Source organism: Cyprinus carpio, chromosome B2, assembly GCF_018340385.1.
Source record: "Cyprinus carpio isolate SPL01 chromosome B2, ASM1834038v1, whole genome shotgun sequence".
NCBI classification, from domain to species: domain Eukaryota; kingdom Metazoa; phylum Chordata; class Actinopteri; order Cypriniformes; family Cyprinidae; genus Cyprinus; species Cyprinus carpio.
The window spans coordinates 13,671,654-13,691,376 of record NC_056598.1 but is presented as its reverse complement, the minus strand read 5'-3'; the positions used below and the strand labels follow the sequence as shown (position 1 = coordinate 13,691,376).

Sequence of the window (19,723 nt, the reverse complement as noted above, 5' to 3'; positions counted from 1 at the left end):
GGAGCTAGCGGCATGGATGCAGCACTGGGAGTGGGAGGGAGGAACGGGGGGAGAGAGAGAGGAAAAGAGAGCCTGAGAACCACACACTGACAACAGCATCACAGGACACTCTTAAAAAAAGACCACGGTTCATGGGTTTGCTTCCGTGTCCACGAATACAAACCACAGTGTTGAAAGCACAAAGAGCTCATTTGAAATTCTGAGCTCAGCCGGTAGGGTTTATGTCTCTGCATGCACAGCACAGACCCCCTCCATGAACTCATTATGAAGGCTGTGAATGCCAGCTAAGCTTATGCAAGGAGACAAACAAGTCAGGTTCACTTAAAGAAAAAAAAAAAAGACCCGAAATGTACACTACAGTTCAAAAGTTGTGGTCAGTATTTTTTTTTTAAAGAAATTAATACTTTTATTTGTAATGTCCTTTATGGTATATCCTGCTTATGGGGTGTAAGTGACAAAACTGAACTGTAGTAGACTAATAATAATAAGGAAAAAAGAATTACATTTGCATTGTTTATGGAACCTTATTAAAATGTTAAAGCAAAAATTAAAAAGGTAAATTCAAATTTTGAGATGGTTTAAAATAGGATATAAAGACACAATTATGTTCTTTTTTCACTCTGATGCATAACCAGGCTTCCATAATAAGCAAGAAAAAGTCAATGTTCTTAAATTTCTTTTGAAGTTTAATTTATATTTTAAAAATGTTAATAACTTCAATGGAGTAAAATGGATTTATCAGAACAGCCCCATCTACTGGGCAGCTGACATTCTGCTCACTATATTACGCAAGGACGTCAATTTAAATGGTCCCTAACAAACACACTTCTTTGAATTAGTTTTTGAATTGTAGTTTAATAGGGTCGAGGTCATCTATGTCTGCCTGAACATCTCCATTGCTCCATTGGTGTTACATCAGAGTACATGTCCCGTCTTTCACAAAAGCATGGCAAGAGTTGAGCCGCTTCTGTCTCTTACTCTGGCCTGTGAAGTGGGTGTTTGAGCCCCACCACAGTGCAAAGTGCACACAAGGGTAAACATTGCGTTTCCATTTATTTACTGTGCAGACTAATTATTTACGGCAGGATAAGTGATGGGGACCAGTGCTCTGGTCAAAGTCCCATCAGCATCTGCTTTCTAAGACAACTCTTTTTTTTGAGAATCACTGAGTTCTGATCAGGTACTTTTGTACAGAGTAAGCATTTTTGTCCTGAATGGGAACAGTACAATCTATTCATGTTCAAGACTTTGTGAGTTATATAAATATGGTAAGGTTTATTAACATAGTTGAATATTAAACAAAGAATAGTTTATCCAAGAATGATTTTTTTTTCTTTTTCAAGAATGAAATGTAGTCTCCCTCAGGCCATCCAAAATTGTGTTGAGTTTGGTTCTTCATGGGAACAAACTGGGAAAACTTAGCATTACATCACTTGCTCACCGATGGATCCTCTGCAGCGAATGGGTCACATCACATCACAATAATCCACAAGTAAACCATTGGGAAGTGAAAATCTGTGTGTTTGTAAGAAACAAATCCATCATTAATGCATAATTTAACCGTCACTTCTTGCTAAAATAAGTGTTATTATGGCTAGAGGACAGAAGTGACAGTTTAGAGCATTGGTCGCAATCTCAAATCCTGGAGAGCCACTGCTCTGCACAGTTTAGTTGGAGCTAAACTTTGCAAAGCTGTGGCCCTCCAGGAATTGAGTTTGGGACCACTGGTTTAGAGTTAAAAATCCTTAATGACTGTTTCTTCCGAACACGCAGCTTTTTGCTTCACAAGACTTTAATTGATGGACTTGAGTGATGTGGATCACTTGTGGATTATTGTGATGCTTTTATCAGCCCTTTGGACTCACATTCTGATGGCACCCATTCACTGCAGAGGATCCATTAGTGAGCAAGCAAGATGAAATGCTCAAGTTCTCCAAATCTGCTCTGATAAAGAAACAATCCCATCTAAATCTTGGATGGCCTGAATTCATTGTATTTCAATTTTGGGTGCAATTGTCCTTTAAGCAAATCACACAAAAATACAAACTTACTAACAGATACAGACTTTCTTAGAAATTAATGATTCAAATGCAAATAATGTGAACAACTTTCTGTTTTCCATTATATATTAGATACTACCTAAATTAGTTTATAGGCAATATAAAAATTAATTTAGCCATTTATAAACATTCAGTTAAAACCACAAAAAATAAGAATCAAATGTTTCTTAAGATAAGAAAATTGCTAAAAGTTTGTTAACTGAAATAAGGATTTAAAAAATGTGTGTAATAGTCATGTTTACACTAACATGCTCACATTTAATACCATGTGCTGCACTGACCATGCAAGGGACAAATGAAATGTGAGTTGGTCTTATCAGTCTGTGTGTGTGTGCGCGCGCATGTGTATTTCTTCACATCAGCCAATCAACTGTATTGAGAAAGGTACACTCCTTCTCTGAGCTGGTAAACAAGTGGAGGATGAATGAATCAATAGAGGACCTCACCAGGATGTAAACAAAGCTGAAGTGAAAACCTGAAGAAGGACAGACATCACTACAGGGTTTTTAAGATAACTTAAACAGTAGACTATGAAAATCATTTAGTGTCTCTAAATCTAAAAATACTGATAAATATGGATATTAAAAATATACAATACTTGATTGAAATCCCTTGACTAACTGAAGGCAAGGGCAGTTCAACTCTATGAAAAAGTTCAGATAAACACGTGTTTCTGTGTAAGTATTTTTGTGAGGTGTCTGGAAAAATATTGTTTTAAAGACGAAAACATATAGCCTTATATATTAATACAGGAAACCCTCTCTATATTTAGGCATTCACCCTTTTCTATTTTGTTATCACGCTCATATCTACCTCTGGACCGTTATACCTTGTTTGGAAATGAAGGGCGGGGGCATTTTGTGCCAAAAGCATGACGCATGTTGCTCTGTGTTCCAGGGGTCAAAGACCCGTTTGTTTAAAATGTTGGACAAACGCAAAGTTTTGTCTTTCGAACTAACAGCAGATAGATGAAACATGATGCCGAGAAGCGTCCTATCCAGGTGTGCGCGCTTGACGCAGCAGGTGCCTTTGGAAAGCGCGCGGTCCACCAAACACGGCGTCCACCGCGGGATGTCCTCAGTCACCATCCCGCCACCAGCGTGCATGCTCCGGCCTCTCGAGGCTCCATTCCGGTACCTGTTTGGACCAGGACCCTCCAATGTGCCTCCTCGCGTTTTAGCAGCAGGAGGGAGACCTATAATAGGTCACATGCACTCGGAAATGTTCGGGGTAAATCTCACGTTACATTTTTACGCACATGTAATGCATTTTACAACTTTAACATGAATCGATGGCAAAAAACGTTTTCTAAGAAAATCTAGCTTTAAACACACAAGTAGCATGTTGTTAAAAATATTTGTTTTTGTTTTTTTTCATTCAAATAGCGTTAAAAAACAATAATTTAATTATCAAAATACATAGCCAAGCAAAAACTTACAAAACTACTTAAACATTTCCTTTCAAAAACATCTTTAAATGCTTAGGCCTATGTATTCTTTAAGTATTTATATTCCAAACCTTTCTATAAGAAGCTATATTTACTAAAGTTTAAGTATTCAACAATATTTTAGAAATAATTTAAATACTTTACATTTTAATGTTATAAGATCTTAAAACAAAGCGCTTCACTGCTTTTTTTTTTTTTTTTTTTTATAATTAAATCATCAAATTATATATTTTTTTAAACGGCAGCAGAATCCCCAAATAGCTTCATTTTTTATTTGTGAAAAAAAAAATATCCAAATGAATCAAGTTTTTCAAATCAAATGTTGAAATAACTGATTAACATGTCTAGGCCAAAATACAATATATTGATGGTGTAATTTTGGTATCAGAACTGCATTTGTGGAAACTTGGATGTTTGGAGAATTCTAACAGTCACTGCACATATTTTGTCATAGATTATGAATGATATCAAGAAGGGAATCCAGTATGCTTTTCAGACCAGTAACAACATGACCCTGGCCATGAGTGGCTCTGGACACACAGCGATGGAGTGTGCGGTCTTCAATATTGTGGAGCCTGGAGAAAGCGTTCTCGTTGCCATCAATGGAATCTGGGGAGAACGAGTTGCAGAAATTGCTGAGCGCATGGGTATTAAACTAATAATAAAAATAATGCCAGCCCACTGGCGTTCTCTAGAAATTCACCCTTATTTGTAGAGGGTATGAGAGCATGCTTACTCTTTAAAATCTGTTTTCCCAGGTGCAAAGGTTCACACCTTGGTGAAAGCACCTGGAGGACATTTTACAAATGCAGAAATTGAACAGGTGAAACTACATGATAATTATACTATTAGTGATATACATATTTCAATTCCATATGCTACCGTAAGCTGGTATGACTAGTAAAGCAAACCCCTGTTCTATAACCAGCATTTTACATTCTACAGGCTCTGGCTAAACACAAGCCAGTTCTCTTCTTTCTCACACATGGAGAGTCCTCATCTGGTCTGGTGCACCCAGTGGACGGCGTTGGTGATATTTGTCACAAGTAAGAATATTCTACAATCAAGTTACTACACGACTTCTTATAGTGCTTTTTTGTAAAATCTTTTTTTACATGCAAAAATGTCTGATTGATGCACACTGTACAGATACATTTCTGACAACTGATTTGTTAAAAATAAAATGCATCAAATAGAAATAAATATTCAAGAATAATGTTAAGAAAGTAAAGGTAAAATAAAAGGTTAATTTCTACACAAAGGTTAATTTCTTTCTATTACACATATACAACATTGGAAAGAACCTGTGCTCTAAGAATTTTAAATTTAAATATCTGTATTGTCTACTGCTCCCCCAAATCCTCTTTTCAAGCTATGCTTAGCTTCATATACCTCTCTTTCATGGTTTTGTCTATACAGATACAACTGTTTGCTCTTAGTGGATTCAGTGGCATCACTGGGAGCTGCACCGCTTTTAATGGACCAACAAAGTGAGTGGATCAAAATATGAAGTTATTTAAATATGAGATTTTATGAGCATGAAACCACAATGTTATTTACCAAATCCATATTCGAAATCTCCGTGCAAAAGCTTGTGGATTGAATTCAACCGTTCAAACCTTTTTCCTTCATAGATATTGATATTCTCTATACTGGTTCCCAAAAAGCCTTGAATGCTCCACCTGGCACAGCACCCATTTCATTCAGTGAACGAGCATGGTGAGAAGTAGTTGTTGTGCTTGCACACACTGAATCATTCAAACATTTAAAAACATTATACATTTCTTCTCGAATGTTATATAGCCACAAGATGTTTAACAGAAAAACAAAGCCGGTATCCTACCTCCTTGATATGACCCACTTATCCAATTACTGGGGCAATGACGGCAAGCCACAAAGAATGTAAGTACTGTAAATGCAAACTTTTGTCTTTGTGAGACCTAGTAGAGCATGGTTGCAAAACTTGCACTGCCACAGTCCTGGAGAGTTTAGTTCCAACCCTGCTCCAACACACTTACCATACTGTAGTTTTTAAATAAACCTGAAGGACTTGATTACCTGGATCAGGTGTATTTAATTAGGATAGAAGCTAAACTCTGTAGGGCTGTGGCCCTCCATGAATTGAGTTTGGCACCTCTGTAGTAGATGATTGAGTTAAGGATCGTCTAAAGTTAACACTAAACTGTGTTTCAGATACCATCACACAGGACCTGTGTCTGGTTTCTTTGCTCTGAGGGAAAGTCTAGCCATCCTTGCTGAAACGGTAGGGGCTAGATGTGTATATTTTTTACTCAAAGTAAACATTTACCACCTTGCTCGTCATTATAACTCACTCTTTGATCATGGTTAACCTTGTGGTCCCAAAGTCTACAATTATAGGACCTACTGCTTGTTTTCTCAACCATGTATTTTTGTTTGAACTGTAACAGGCCGGGTGTTTAGATTTACAAATCTGTGATGTCACATATACCGCCATTCAAAAGTTTTGTATTTTTCTTCGTATGCACACCAAAAATACTGTAAAACAGTGATGTTGTGAAATATTATTGCAATTTAAAAATAACGTTTTTCTATTTCAACAATTTTAAATATATTTTTTTCCTGTGATGGCAAAGCTGAATTTTCAGCAGCCATTAGTGTCACATCATCCTTTTAGAAAACATTCTAATATGCTGCTCTGCTGATTCATTTCTTTTGTAACATTTGAAATTAAAATCTTTTGTAATTTTATAACTGTCTTTATGGTCACTCTTGATCAATTTAAAGCATTCTTGCTCAATAAAAGTATTTGTGTGTGTGTGTGTGTGTGTGTGTATGTATATGTGAAGCCTTGCCACAAATTGTTGAATGATAGTTATATATATTACAAGTGTGTATACATAGTATGTCTGCTATTTTAGGCAGTTACTATACTTTTTTTTTTAATGACTGATATCTAATAATTTTAAAATGTCTGCTCAAGGGTCTTGAGAACTCATGGAAGCATCACACAGAAGTTGCAGAGTATCTCTGGAAGGGTTTGGAAGACCTGGGCTTGAAGCTGTTCATCAAGGACAAGGTAACTGTCTGAGACTTCACTTTATTAATTCTCCGAACAATAACATAACCTAACAGAGAAAGCAATTAAAATACATATCCATTCCCAAAGGATCTGAGATTACCCTCCGTCACCACCATTGCCATCCCTGAAGGGTATAATTGGAAAGAATTGCTGGCTTACATCATGAAGCATCACCAAATCGAGTTTACTGGAGGTCTAGGGCCCTCTGTTGGCATGGTGAGTAAAAGCTTGTCAACGAAAAATGATAATGCATTCAACTACACGACTGAATTCTCATCCACTCAACTGTTTTCTAGGTATTGAGGATTGGGCTCATGGGATACAACTGCAACAAGGCCAATGCTGCAATGGCTCTTGCAGCTCTGGAAGATGCTTTAAAGCAGTGTCGAAAGTCCAAGGCCTGAAGACTACAGTTGACCTGTATATTGTTGCAGTTTCATATGGTGATGCTTGTAGTGCGAAAATGACACACTAATGTAAAGGAAGAGTTATTATATATGATGTTTCACAATGGTTGGTATAATGAGGAAGAATTTTAGCCGATTAGAAATTGTACATTATGCCTCCCATTGAACCAAAACCAGCTGTTTTGAATGTTTCTCAATGTCCTTTTTAAAGTTTCAACAAGCATCACTCCAGCACTTGAATGATCTTTATAAAAACATTACCGAGAAATAAATCATTAATATAATTTCATCATTTGGGTTAACAATGTGAGTCCAGTTACACAGTACACAGGATGTTTAAACCATTGTGTTATTTATTCTCCTTTTGAAACTAACTATGAGAAACATAATGCCAAAAATAAAAAGTTTAACAACATTTACCAAATTTAAATTGGTACTGAAATGAAAATAATGCTTTGGCATTTCCAGAAAAAATGAAACATAAAAGCAAAAACTCAATGCCTCTGAAACTTGACAAAACATCTCATGAACAAACTGCCAAAAAGCTAATTTACGTGAACAAGAAACAAATAAGCTTGAAAATATTTACGACTCAAAGCACTGCCAGAATCATTTCAACTTTTCTAAACATAAACCAGCTAGGCATCGCAACCGTTTCAACATTCTCCACTAAAGTGCCTTTTCACTTTGGCTGATGGAAACACAGTAACTAACTGCACCAAAAAGTAGTGCTGAACCTCCTCCATCCACACGAAGGTCATTTTGACCTTCCCCTCGGCATCCTCGTGAAGGACGATGAACTGCTCACCTTCGTACTCCAAGTCTAGCACTCTTTGTCTACTGTACATTTTTACAGTAGAACTCACACACCAGAAGGGACGCTGAGCCTCATCCAGCACCGTCAGAGTCATCATGCAGCACCGCTGGATATGTGGAGCAAGTAAACATTGCTGTTTTTATCATTCCTTGATACAGGAAGCAAGTTAAGGACATGCATATCTAACTAAAATACACAACAAACAGTGTGGCAGCATATTTTCAGCCACTGCTACATTCTCATGTTGTAAATCCAGTAATCAACTCAAAGCTGCACTTAAAGTGCATTTAACTTCAGACTTTCAGTATTTGGCTTTGTTTATGTTCCCCATCTGTACACATCGTGAAACCTACCAATCTATTTATAGACAGTCTCCTAAGAATAGTGTGCCAGCACTGACTAACCAGTCATTTCCAGGGAGAAATGAAGTCTAAATAAAGTGGCCAATGAGCATAAGAATCAGGAATGAATCATAGGTACCTCAACTTCTCCCTTCAATCCCTCTGCTTGCCATGGAAGACTGATCTTCGCCACAGGCATGTGCTCGGATACATTAGCGAAATCAATGGCAATTAACTGCACAAGTTCCCTTTGCGGCATCACTGTGTAGCCCAAAAACATTCATATTATTCACATCGTATAATTTAAATATCAAAAAGTTGTTCATAATCTGTTGAAAATCAGACTACGGAGGGGAATAAAAGTAAAAATGGGTTTACAAAAATGTTATATATTTACCTCTGCGGGTGTACAGTGGGGAAAAACGCTGACACATGATTTGCCGAACTGGATTGTGAAGCACAATGTGCAGAGTGTATCCATGGCGGCTACAGTCAGGGTCCACTTCACTGTCATCTGCAGGTATGTAGGGACTATTGATGTGAAGAAACATATTTTGTGTTAAGGGACTGAGTGACATGTTATCAGCTTTATCAAAAAAATAAATAACCATTAAGAGTTGTGTACCAATATCTTGACCCAAGAAGACTTCTTTCAATCAGTTTGTGGAAGTGCAGGTTGACCATGATGAAGGCAATTTTCCAATTGCCCTACAAACAGCACACATTAACATAAAATGTTTCATAACTATATAGTCAATATTTTAAAAAAATAAATAAAAAATCCAAATGTTTTATAATACGGATACACCAATCAAATCATTTAAATTATTATTTCCATGTAGATATTAAAATTCTACACTATCTTTTCAATAAAAATAAAAATAATTATAATAATTTTAAATGCTGCAAGTTAATTTAGGCACCATAACATTAAAAGGTAGGGTATTAATATACACACATATACATAACCAATATAGTTCTGAAATACTGTATTGTTCATCCCTAAAATAACTCGGCTAAATATATCAACATACCCGCCAGAGTCCGATGATGATCCCTTTATCAAACTGCAGCACCTTCACAAGCCTGTCAGCTCCAAAGAACAACCAATGTCCTGTTCTTTGCAAAGCGGTTTTGCGAATCAGAGAGCGCCACCTTGGCCTGCACATGAGAGGCATTAGTCAGAAGAGTATGTTTTATGCTTCAGATTATTCAGATGTTTCTTACTTGTCTCCTGGAGATGGTGAAGCTGGACACATTATTCCATGAAGCTGCAGGCTATTAAGAGTGCACATGTGCGGCCAGGCACCTTGGCTCCAGCACACTGTAACCGATGAATCTTCAAAGAAAGTGTGCGTCTGCTTATAGACACTTTCCCGTCCATGCCTATTTGTGAGTGTGATCTCCCACTGAATGTCTAACCTCCTGGAAAACACAGCATTTTTACATTTTGATTTAACTCTTCATTTAAATTTTATATAGACTCATAATTGGTTAGACTAATATCATTTTTTACTTGTATTCACCCACCTATTGTGCAAAACCTGTAAGTGCTGCTATTTGATTTAAGTTCAAAGTTATTTGCTTGTCACAAAATGTCTCACATATCATAGCAAGAGCAATATAGCGTAGCGAGACATATTCTAAAACAATGTCTTGCTATGCTGTAGAAGACATTTCAAAACAAAGGGAATAAATAAAAGGGAATTAATTAAATGAAATGTTTGACCTTTTGGATCATAAATCCACTCTGCAGAAATAAAGCATGAATGTATAAAAAAAAATATTTTTAATTAGTTACAAAATTATAATATTTAACATCTAACAATATGTTTTTATATGTTATAAGGATTAAATAAGGATTATTTAATATTGTAATAAAAATACTGAAACAACAATCACATTTTTTTTGCAAATTGGTTCTTTATATTTGTTATCGGACAAACAAAACAAATATAAAAACAATTTGTATAAGAAAATTAAAAATGTATATTAATCTGTACTCAATTTTGAATAATATAAGTTGTTTCATAAATGCTTTGCTTGAAATGCATTGTTTTTTTTTTTTAAATAAATGTCTCTTCGGTTGATATTTTGATGCATTCATACATTTTCGTTTTTGATAAAGGGCTCAATTACTTATACGGTCTACTGTTTTGCTCTCGGTAATATAAAATACACATTACACCAGTAATGAAAAATGCTTTTGTGTAGAACTAATCATAAGCATAACAGAAAAAGATATCTTTCTGCCCTGTTGAAAAGCAGCGAGCACTATGTTCTACCTGAGAACATGCTCCGTCAGAGCTGGCATGCCCGTGTGCGGGTTCATGTGTTTTAGCTCTGTTTTCCACATGGTGTCCTTGTAGCCGGCCATCTCCCTGAGCAGCAGCTTCTTCCAGTATCCAGCAGGCTTCTCCTCCACAACTGTGCTGCTCACAGCTTCTTTAATCATGCTGATTGGGGGTCTCCACATTTTCTTTTCAATCTCAGAAGCATACAACACAGACCACAAAGCACTGGACGTCCATGTTAATATATAATATTCCTTATTCGAACTATTTATATCATTAACTCACTTGCTGTTAGCCAGATCATGAAACCGCTTGTTGACAAAGCTGATGTTGAACAGAGAGGAGGCATCCAGAAAGGAAAAGATCTTCAAGATGATCTCAGAAGGCAATCTAAGATGGACAGATAACATGCAGTACAGCTTTGCTGTATTATATGCAATAATATACATCTTATGCAGACTTAAATATTTACACGTGGATTAACTTGCCTCTCCATATAATTTCCATGGCTGCCCTTTGCGCAAAGTTCAAACGCAGGCCGAGTTTTACACGGTTCACGTTGCAAAGGCGTCGGCATGGAGGTGTCATCTCTCCGCCTATGACAAAAGAAAAACAAACGTTCAGTCTACCTATATGAAGTGTGTCATTATCTAATTGGTATCCCAAAGTATTGTTTAAACCTCCAACGCGACTCGACTGCCTACCTTCTCGCACGAGCAAATTCCCCAACCCGAGGACCTCCACGTGCAGGTGAATTTTGTTCACCTTTCACAAGGCCTCGTCTTAAACTGAGGAGAAACTCGACGAGACCAGTAGCCATGATGAGTTTAATGCGTTTGAGCTCAGTCTCATTACTGATTACCCTGCTGGCCTGTGACCTCACAAGATAACTTCGCGAGAGGGAACAGATATCGCCGACTGTTTAGAGTTAAGGTTTTATTTTGGTTAGAAAGTAACTGGTGATTTTAGATTTAAGTTAAAATTTAGATATTAAATTAAAATGCAAATATAACATCAAATTGAAATCAATTTAATGAATTTAAATCTGTTATATTGGATTCTCACAGTTTGACAATGAAAATAAATACGATGAATATAGCTGACGTCTTGTGTTGCGCTCCTGTATATGTTTTTCTATTATAAACACTTCAACAGCTTCAATTATATGAAATGTTTTACCATTTAGATCATAAATCCATTCTGCAGAAATAAAATGCCATGTGCCTGTATAAAAATATTTACAAAAAAAATAATAATAGCCTATAACAATATATATTTCATAGTGAAATTATATATATTGAAGTAAAATTATGTCAAATCAAAATGTAAATTTACGATGTTTTTAAATCTTGTGTCTGTTATATTGGATTCTCAGTTTTTGACAATAAAAAAAATGTACAATGAATAGTTGACATGTTACTATGTGTATGTAGCTTAAGTTAGATGTTTGTTTTATTAAAAACAACACTTCAGCAGCTTTGTTGTCTTTTTATGTTGTTTAATCTTGTGTTTTTATTTTTATGGGTGTCGTTACGTCTGTTATATATATATATATATATATATATATATATATATATATATATATATATATATATATATATATATATTTTTTTTTTTTTTTTTTCCGTGAATGTAATTTCATTTTACTTTTATAAAAGTACACCTTTACTTTTATATATATATATATATATATATATATATATATATATATATATATATATATATATATATATATATATATATATATATATAAAGTAAAGGTGTACTTTTATACACCTTTATAAAAGGTGTTTATTTTCACCTTATATAAATAAACTCTAGCATTTTGTTTTTGTTCTCTATTGTATTCGATGTAATGACGCAAGTAGCCTATATTTAATCTCTTGTCTGTACTCTTAAATCCCGAAAAGTCTTTTCATTCATAAGACATTATTATTTACCATTTCATCTATTTGTAGACGAGCCTGTATTAATTTGTGAGCCTACAGTAAAAGGCGTAGAGGAGCAAAGGTGTTCTAATATTCGTTCTTCGGCTTGATCCGCGGCAAATGTAGGCTAGGGATAGAGCGCCTAATAACTACATCTCCCAGAACTCCAAGTGTCTAATCAGGAAGTAGACACGCACTGTGATGGCAAACACAAACAGATAGTAGTCCAACCGCAGTGCGAAATAAATTTAGTGTCTCTTCAATTGATAAAATTCGTGGTTACTTGAAACTATTCAAGCGGAATGACATGCCCATTCAATCACTCTGGTAGGACAACATGATGATTCCATTTAAATTTATAAACACCTGATTTGTCCTATTTCTCATGGATTTCCAAGCTGTCGTCTGTAGGTCAAATGTCAAACGTATTACTATTAAAATAAAACATGCATTTAATAATCAGCAGGTGCATTAGAACGTGCTCGTGAACATATTTTACATCACCGACAAGCGTGCTCCGACCTTATTTCCCCTGGCCTCCGTGTTTCCGCAGCGGAGCTGAACCCCGCAGTGCTGCCGCTGGACTGGCTCCTGGGAACCTGGCAGTCCGACGAGCCAGGAGAGGGGTCCTTCCCCTCCATCACGCCTTTTCGTTACACAGAGACTCTTCATTTCTCACATGTAGGACAGCCCGTGATCAATTTTATGTAAGTAACAAAACAAAACATTTTTTTTTACAATTTATTATGGCATGTTCTGACCCACAGACAGACAGTCAGAAAATTATTTAATTTATTTCAGGTTTAATGCATTCCATGCTGAGAGCAAAAAGCCACTTCACAGGGAGTGTGGATTCATCAGGATTCAGCCAGGCACCAACAGGGTGGCCTTCATCATCGCACAGAACTCAGGTGTTTGATTTGTTTTTTAAACATTTCTTGTGTAATCAGATTCAAAAAATTCAGTGCTTGTACTTGGATTGTTACTCATAGAATACTCATGGACTACAGCTACTTTTATTGATTAAATGATTACATATTATTTACACAATGGCAGCACACACATGCATAATTAATTAATTCTCTGTTAATGGTCACATGACATGTATGTAGATAAATAAAATATTTCATTTTAGTCTTTATTTATTTACATTTTATGAATATATTACATCTATATTAATTTATATTAATGATTAGCTTTTCATTAACTTAAACCGAAACCCTCTTCTTTTCCTGCACAACATCCAGTTTAGGGTCCTTGATGTTGATAAAATTGCAATATTTTCTTTCTTTATAATTTTATGGACTGGAGTAATGATGCTTAAAATTCAGCTTTGAAATCACATGAATCAATGACATTTTAAAATATATTCAAATAGACAGCAGTTACTTTAAATAGTATTTGCTGTATTTTGGATCAAATAAATGCAGGCTTGGTGAGCATTAAAAATCTTACTGTCCGAAAACTTTTGACTGGTAGCGTATACAACTATATCATTTTATATGACTAGTTTCTAGTTTTTTTTATACACAATATATTATTTTCTGATATGATGATCCTATTCGAAATGATTCTTAAAATAATCAAAAAGTAGTCCTAAAATGTGTAATCTAATGGATTACGTTACTAACTACAATTGTTGCAGTGTCATTTGTAATCATTAACAAACTACAAATTTGAAAGTAATCTACGCAACACTGTCTATAGTACCATGTATTTTCTACCTCTTCCAGGTCTTGTGGAGATTGAGGAGGGGGAACTCACTGGACAGCAGCTGACTCTGCACAGTACTGCCCTGGCTAGAACATCTTTTGCCAAGCAGCCTTATGTTCAACAGGTCTCATGATTAATGAAACAATAAGCTCTTGTGTAGGGATATTTTCATAAAGAAAGTATGTCTTGAGTATTGCTGAACTGGCATAGTAATTAGAATAAATGCTCTAATAACAATTCTGATTTCTGATCAGATCTCCAGGCACATCCAGTTGAAGCCGGATGGAAGGCTGGAACAGACGATCTGTATGGCACTGGAAGGACAGCCTCTGACGCAGCATTTGCACATCACTTACCGCAGGACTGATTAACTGGCTGTCATGTGGGAGGAAGATGTGTTTGTGAAAAGCACTTGTACTAATGTACTCATCTGACACAAAACATTGATGGTTTATATATAGCAACCTGTGGGTGATGGTAATATATCTGTGAGTAAGAATGTTATCTAAAGTAATAGATGTGATCTGTCCTGTCTTTCCAACAAAACAAGCTTTGCAAATATTGTTACAATATATAAAATGGTCATTTTGTATAATGTAGAGCAACTACAATAAAAATATGAAATTGTCTTTTCAAATTTAAATTGTGTGAAGTTTTGTTCATGGCAAACTCTGTCTTTGAAGAAAATGCTGTTCATTTTCTCATATCGGTTTCCTTGGTCCCTACCTTCTGTTGAATTAATTGTGGCTTTTTTAGTAATCATGAACAAATGGAAAAGAGTTTTAAAGAAAAAGTTTAATAGAGATTGCACTTAAAATTATGGATTTATAGTCAGTCAAGTCAAATCTACATTAAAATTTAAAAGTTTGTCGTTAACAATGTGTTTTTTTTAATTAATTATTTTGAGCAACACTGCATTAATTTGATCAAAAGTGACTGTGAAGACTTTTACATTGTTGCAAAGACACAATGCTGTTTTTTAACTTTATTTTTATCAAGTCCTGAGAAAAATACATCACTGTGTCCTGAAACGTTACGCAGCACAATTATTTTCAACATTGATAATAATAGTAAATGTTTCTTCAGCACTAAATCAGCATATTAGAATGATTTCTGAAGGATCATGTGACACTGAAGATTGGAGTTAACATATATTAAAGTACAAAACTACTACTTTAATTTGTAAATAAATATATATAATTTTTATTTTATTTTACTGTATTTCTGATCAGATAAATGTAGTTCTGGTGAGAAAAAGAAGCTTTTTTTTTTTTTTTTTAAATCTTAGTCCAAAACCTTTTTCACTAAATTTCACTATAGAAATGTGTGTGACTTCTGATTTTAATAGTCTTTCTTGGGGGAAAAAAAAACATTTCCCTGATATTTCCAGGTTTTCCATGACCACTGGACTTCTCTCTCAGTTCACACATTAAAATCTTTATTTTAGGATGTATACAGCTGGTGACAACAGTGTTTCACAAACCACACAAACTGTACAAATGAAAGTGCAAAGTGACACTCCAAACATCATTTTAAGCAATTTTGTAAAAATAAAAATCTGAAGATTGTCAAACATTAAAATGTTTCACTCATCACCACAGATATTCAGTATAAAACCTCAGTGGAATGAATCCACGCAATGTTTCAGCACAAAAGGAGCTCCAATACCTGAATACCATATTTCAGGGTCAGTTTAAACTAAGGAAGACAGATGTTATGTAGCTCCAGCAATGAATATAGCACACATTCCTTCACAGTGCCACCCCCCACACCCCCACAATGTCAGCTCATAGTATTTGTTTCAGTCTATACATAGTATATTTTAAAGAAATAATAAAAGGTAAAAGAGGATTAAGGTGCAGTTGAACCCGGGTGACGTGCTATGATCTTTGTGAGGGGCCGTTTGCTCCACAAACAGTACAAAGGACCATTCAAACAGTCCTGGGAGGGAAAGATTCAGTTCTCAGTCAACAGGATGATTTCCTGCACGAGGCTACTTGGTCAGGTAGATGTACATGGTCTTTAAGAATTGCCTCCAGGTGAACACAGCTGTTGATAACCAGTGGGCACGAGCTCTAGAGTCCATGTTCACCACACATTTTAAAATGTCCCGCTGGAAAGACAGATGAAAAGGAAACATTTGACACACTTACATATCACATAGTTTGGGGTCAATATTATTTTTAAAAAGAACCTTCTCACCAGGGCTGCATTTATTTGATCAGAAAATACAGTCAAACTATAAAATTGTGAAATATTACAACTTAAAAGAGCCATTTTGTCATTTTTAATATATTTTAAATTGGAATTTATTCCTGTGATGCAAAGCTGAATTTTCAGCATCATTACGCCAGTCTTCTGTGTCACATGATCCTTCAGAAATCATTCTAATATGCTGATTTGCTACTCTAGAAACATTTCTTATTATTATCACATTGTGCTGCTTATTTGTTTGTTTAAACCATGATACAAACCAAGAACATTTATTTGAAACAGAAATATTCTGTAACATTATAAATGTCTTTACTGTCACTTTGGATCAATTTAATGAGTCCTTGCTGATTAAAAGTAACAATTTCTTAAAAAAAAAACAAACAAGAAAAACAAGTATAGTATGGAATTGCAGAAGCACCAAGAAAATAATTAAAAGTACTAACACAGCATCTACAGGTGAGTAACAATACTTAATTTCCTCATGTTGTCCTCTAGAGGTCAGAACCAGACTTGGTTCATGAAGGTGGCAAAACAGAGAATGAACACTTACCCATCCTCCTCTCTTTTTGAGCCATGGGACCAGGTTCCTACGCACAAACTCTCCCAGACTGTCCACTATGGTGTGCACCATGACTGGATGGCCCTGACGCACACAGTCCACCGCCAGCCCGGCTGCTACAGCGTAGATGGCCACCACTTTGCCCCATGTGATCCCTAAAGTAAAATTCCACGAGAAGAACTAGAAAACCGAGCCTTCCATTTTTAGCAGCTCGAACACTTTTGCATTAATCATAATCATACAGCATTTTAGATAACAGGTTATAATGAGAATTCTATGAGGTTGCAAGTCCTAAATTGGCCATGTCTTCTTTCACACCTTTAAATCTGACATGACACGCTGCCATGCTTCACTAATGCATGAGTCAGGGACTATTCCAATTGTTTATGTTCCTTCATATTCAGCATTCATTTAGGATAACTTCTCACAAACCTTACAACTCTCTATCTTCTGTAATAGGGTCTGTGAGAAGATCATCAGGCAGAGCGGAACGATACTGCCATGGTTTAGGATTCCACTGCAACCACCATGTACATCAATAGAAGCAGAACCCAGATAAAATATGTGACCAAATATGTACAAAGGAAAGAATGTGGGTATGTCCTTTTTAGGGTTTTTTCCATGTTCCAAAAAAAAGACCACTGAAGAACTTGTCTGATGATCAAAGTGCCCCTCTCAAACACACCACTGAAATTCAATAATAGGCTAAAGTCAATAGCTCTTCCAGTTTTAGATTACAATTTTACTGTAATTTAATATAAAACAAAATGCAATTAATATCTTGAAATGTTTTTTTTTTAAAACCTCAAACCCTGCTCAGGCTAACATCGCTTCATTTCCCTTTGGAACAAATCCCACATCTCCAAATTCACTCCATTTATAGTAGTGATGTCCTCAAATGCAGTGTTTTTTTTGGTCTCAAAATAGCCAATTAGGTACTGAATTAGCAATAATAACAACAACAATATACCTAGAGAAAATTTAAAAAAAATACTGAAATGTTTATTCATTTTTGTTTATTAATTTTGTTTGATCATTTTTAACAAGGACAGTGAGGTCATGCCCACAAACACTGCCTATAAAACATGTCTTAAAATATCTTCCAGATCACTTACCCATGACCAGGATCTCAGTTGCTACAGAGAGAAAAGCATCTGACACCACCGCCTCCACTGCTACACTGATGTTCAGCTGCTTCGCGATATTACGATACACATACGGGCGCATACACTCAAGTTCATCACCTGTAAAACAAAACTACACCTGTAAAACAGTTTAAATATACAATCAAATGATAGTGAGAGGGATATGTTCCTCCAGCCTTCCCATTAGGCCAGTGGTCAACCAGAATAGGTTTTTCAATGATAGAATCAACATTTGGTCCTCTCAAATACATAATATATGGTTATGTATACACAGTTGCTTTAAATCACAGTATAAGTTTATGAAAGACAATTCGGAAAGAAAGAAAGAAAGAAAGAAAGAAAGAAAGAAAGCATCACACCTGTTAAGAGCATCAATTCACACTCACTGCTGGTTTTCTTACCCAGTTTTAGCAGCACCACAGATATATCTACAAAAGCTCCGTGTGGCTCGGGCAGATCAGACCAACTTAATCCTTCCCTTACGATTCTGGAGTGAATGAAGTATCTACAGAGTTCCTTGGACTGATAGACGAGCTCTTTTTCCGTGGGAGTCCGATCAAACTTTACCTCCATCATCATCATCTCCGCGGAGAACACGGAGGAGCGCTCACGCGCGTTCATGACGTGCCGCATGTTTGTTTGACCCGAGCACAAAACACTGCAACTTCTCTGGTTGAAGCTGCCTACATAAACACCCCACAAACTCCACTAATATTACGCAGCTCATTTCTCCGACGAAAGTCCAGGTAAATTAAATCAGAAACAGGTTCGCTGAAACGTAAATAGCCAATCAGGGAAAACAACTACAATTGAACAGCTCAGCTACAAAGTGATTTACTCTGATCGATCGACCAACTTCCGCTGCCCGATTTGTCATCTTCAGAGTCTCTTCCATCAGTCTTCAGAAGAACACACGATGTTGAAATGTACTTTCTATCATATTTCCGTCGTGCTGTCTGAGGTCGCTGTCCGCATGTGCCCTGAATCAGACACTTGGAAGCGATTTTTCTCGCTACCTGGAACGCTTAGGTAACCACTAATCAACCAAGTGAACGGCTTAGTCCAAATATAAACAGTCTGTGGCATCCTGGCAAGACTTGCAATGCTTGCAGTCTAGTCATATCAAATTAAATGAATTCTAATCATCGCTTTCAAATCCTAGGTTATCAAATTCATACATATAGCGTGCAACATTAATAGGCTATTAATTTCTTTTTTAAAAAAAAATCACACTCGGTGTTAAAAGATGAGTGTTTTGTCTAATGGACTTACTGTAGGTGTGAAGGCTCCACATAAAATGTTTATTTCATATAATGATTCTTCCCTAAGGATATCAGTGGAGGTTCATTCATGCTTTGCTCTAGTGGTTGACCAGGTTATTATCTGTCTATGTTTAGCGAGCTAATCCTCTCACTACAAACCAACACAACCCTATAAAGTCCTGTGTTTGACTCATGAACACCTCAGTGTGAGTATGTGCATTGATACTGAGATTCTTACAGGAATGCCACTGCAAGTTTCATTCAATGCATCTGTAAAGGAGGACTGTTTTAAGACCTATTCATTGCATTAAAATAACTAAAAGAATGTAATCGGACCCAAACAGCCATTGTGTGGATTTAGTGGGTAGCAGAAATGTTCTGATCCATATATGAAATTATCACAAATTGTTATTAATAGACTATATTTGGTGTATCCTGCTCATGCACCAAGTACTGTATGCAGCAGTAGTCTATT

General features: G+C 35.9%; 4 protein-coding genes across 4 annotated transcripts; 2 read left to right on the top strand and 2 right to left on the bottom strand.

Annotated features, from left to right (window-relative positions):
• The first annotated feature begins 2,984 nt into the window (after nt 1-2,984).
• On the top strand, nt 2,985-7,264 carry agxtb (alanine--glyoxylate and serine--pyruvate aminotransferase b). Its single transcript, XM_042718155.1, has 11 exons — nt 2,985-3,290; nt 3,962-4,154; nt 4,266-4,330; nt 4,453-4,553; nt 4,927-4,997; nt 5,142-5,226; nt 5,311-5,409; nt 5,701-5,770; nt 6,470-6,565; nt 6,656-6,784; nt 6,865-7,264. Exons 1-11 carry the CDS (start codon nt 3,036-3,038, stop codon nt 6,970-6,972), a joined length of 1,272 nt encoding a protein of 423 aa, XP_042574089.1. The 5' UTR covers nt 2,985-3,035; the 3' UTR covers nt 6,973-7,264.
• Nucleotides 7,265-7,313: 49 nt separating this feature from the next.
• On the bottom strand, nt 7,314-11,586 carry zgc:161973 (uncharacterized protein LOC556635 homolog). The gene is made up of 10 exons (XM_019096123.2): nt 11,132-11,586; nt 10,916-11,023; nt 10,713-10,817; nt 10,419-10,652; nt 9,361-9,558; nt 9,168-9,294; nt 8,759-8,841; nt 8,531-8,664; nt 8,273-8,394; nt 7,314-7,898 (listed from the first exon to the last, which is right to left on the bottom strand). Exons 1-10 carry the CDS (start codon nt 11,245-11,247, stop codon nt 7,632-7,634), a joined length of 1,494 nt encoding a protein of 497 aa, XP_018951668.1. The 5' UTR covers nt 11,248-11,586; the 3' UTR covers nt 7,314-7,631.
• Nucleotides 11,587-12,521: 935 nt separating this feature from the next.
• thap4 (THAP domain containing 4) lies at nt 12,522-14,711 on the top strand. Its single transcript, XM_019096125.2, has 5 exons — nt 12,522-12,682; nt 12,909-13,062; nt 13,157-13,266; nt 14,089-14,192; nt 14,323-14,711. The coding sequence occupies exons 1-5, from the start codon at nt 12,658-12,660 to the stop codon at nt 14,437-14,439; spliced, it is 510 nt and encodes a 169-aa protein (XP_018951670.1). The 5' UTR covers nt 12,522-12,657; the 3' UTR covers nt 14,440-14,711.
• A 774-nt stretch (nt 14,712-15,485) lies between these two features.
• LOC109081113 (bcl-2-related ovarian killer protein homolog B-like) lies at nt 15,486-19,011 on the bottom strand. Its single transcript, XM_042718154.1, has 4 exons — nt 18,388-19,011; nt 17,957-18,085; nt 16,833-16,996; nt 15,486-16,181 (listed from the first exon to the last, which is right to left on the bottom strand). The coding sequence occupies exons 1-4, from the start codon at nt 18,617-18,619 to the stop codon at nt 16,062-16,064; spliced, it is 645 nt and encodes a 214-aa protein (XP_042574088.1). The 5' UTR covers nt 18,620-19,011; the 3' UTR covers nt 15,486-16,061.
• Nucleotides 19,012-19,723: the final 712 nt, after the last annotated feature.

Coding starts and splice junctions, on each gene's coding strand:
- agxtb (XM_042718155.1), top strand. CDS start 3,036: ATGATGCCGAGAAGCGTCCTATCCAGGTGTGCGCGCTTGACGCAGCAG. Junction 4,554..4,926: donor GTTGGTGATATTTGTCACAA/GTAAGAATATTC, acceptor TTGTCTATACAG/ATACAACTGTTTGCTCTTAG. Junction 6,566..6,655: donor AGCTGTTCATCAAGGACAAG/GTAACTGTCTGA, acceptor CCATTCCCAAAG/GATCTGAGATTACCCTCCGT.
- zgc:161973 (XM_019096123.2), bottom strand. CDS start 11,247: ATGGCTACTGGTCTCGTCGAGTTTCTCCTCAGTTTAAGACGAGGCCTT. Junction 9,295..9,360: donor TCACCATCTCCAGGAGACAA/GTAAGAAACATC, acceptor TCTCATGTGCAG/GCCAAGGTGGCGCTCTCTGA. Junction 8,842..9,167: donor TCATCATCGGACTCTGGCGG/GTATGTTGATAT, acceptor TGCTGTTTGTAG/GGCAATTGGAAAATTGCCTT.
- thap4 (XM_019096125.2), top strand. CDS start 12,658: ATGACATGCCCATTCAATCACTCTG. Junction 13,063..13,156: donor CAGCCCGTGATCAATTTTAT/GTAAGTAACAAA, acceptor AATTTATTTCAG/GTTTAATGCATTCCATGCTG. Junction 13,267..14,088: donor CATCATCGCACAGAACTCAG/GTGTTTGATTTG, acceptor TACCTCTTCCAG/GTCTTGTGGAGATTGAGGAG.
- LOC109081113 (XM_042718154.1), bottom strand. CDS start 18,619: ATGCGGCACGTCATGAACGCGCGTGAGCGCTCCTCCGTGTTCTCCGCG. Junction 18,086..18,387: donor TGTGGTGCTGCTAAAACTGG/GTAAGAAAACCA, acceptor TTTGTTTTACAG/GTGATGAACTTGAGTGTATG. Junction 16,182..16,832: donor TCAAAAAGAGAGGAGGATGG/GTAAGTGTTCAT, acceptor CTGTCTTTCCAG/CGGGACATTTTAAAATGTGT.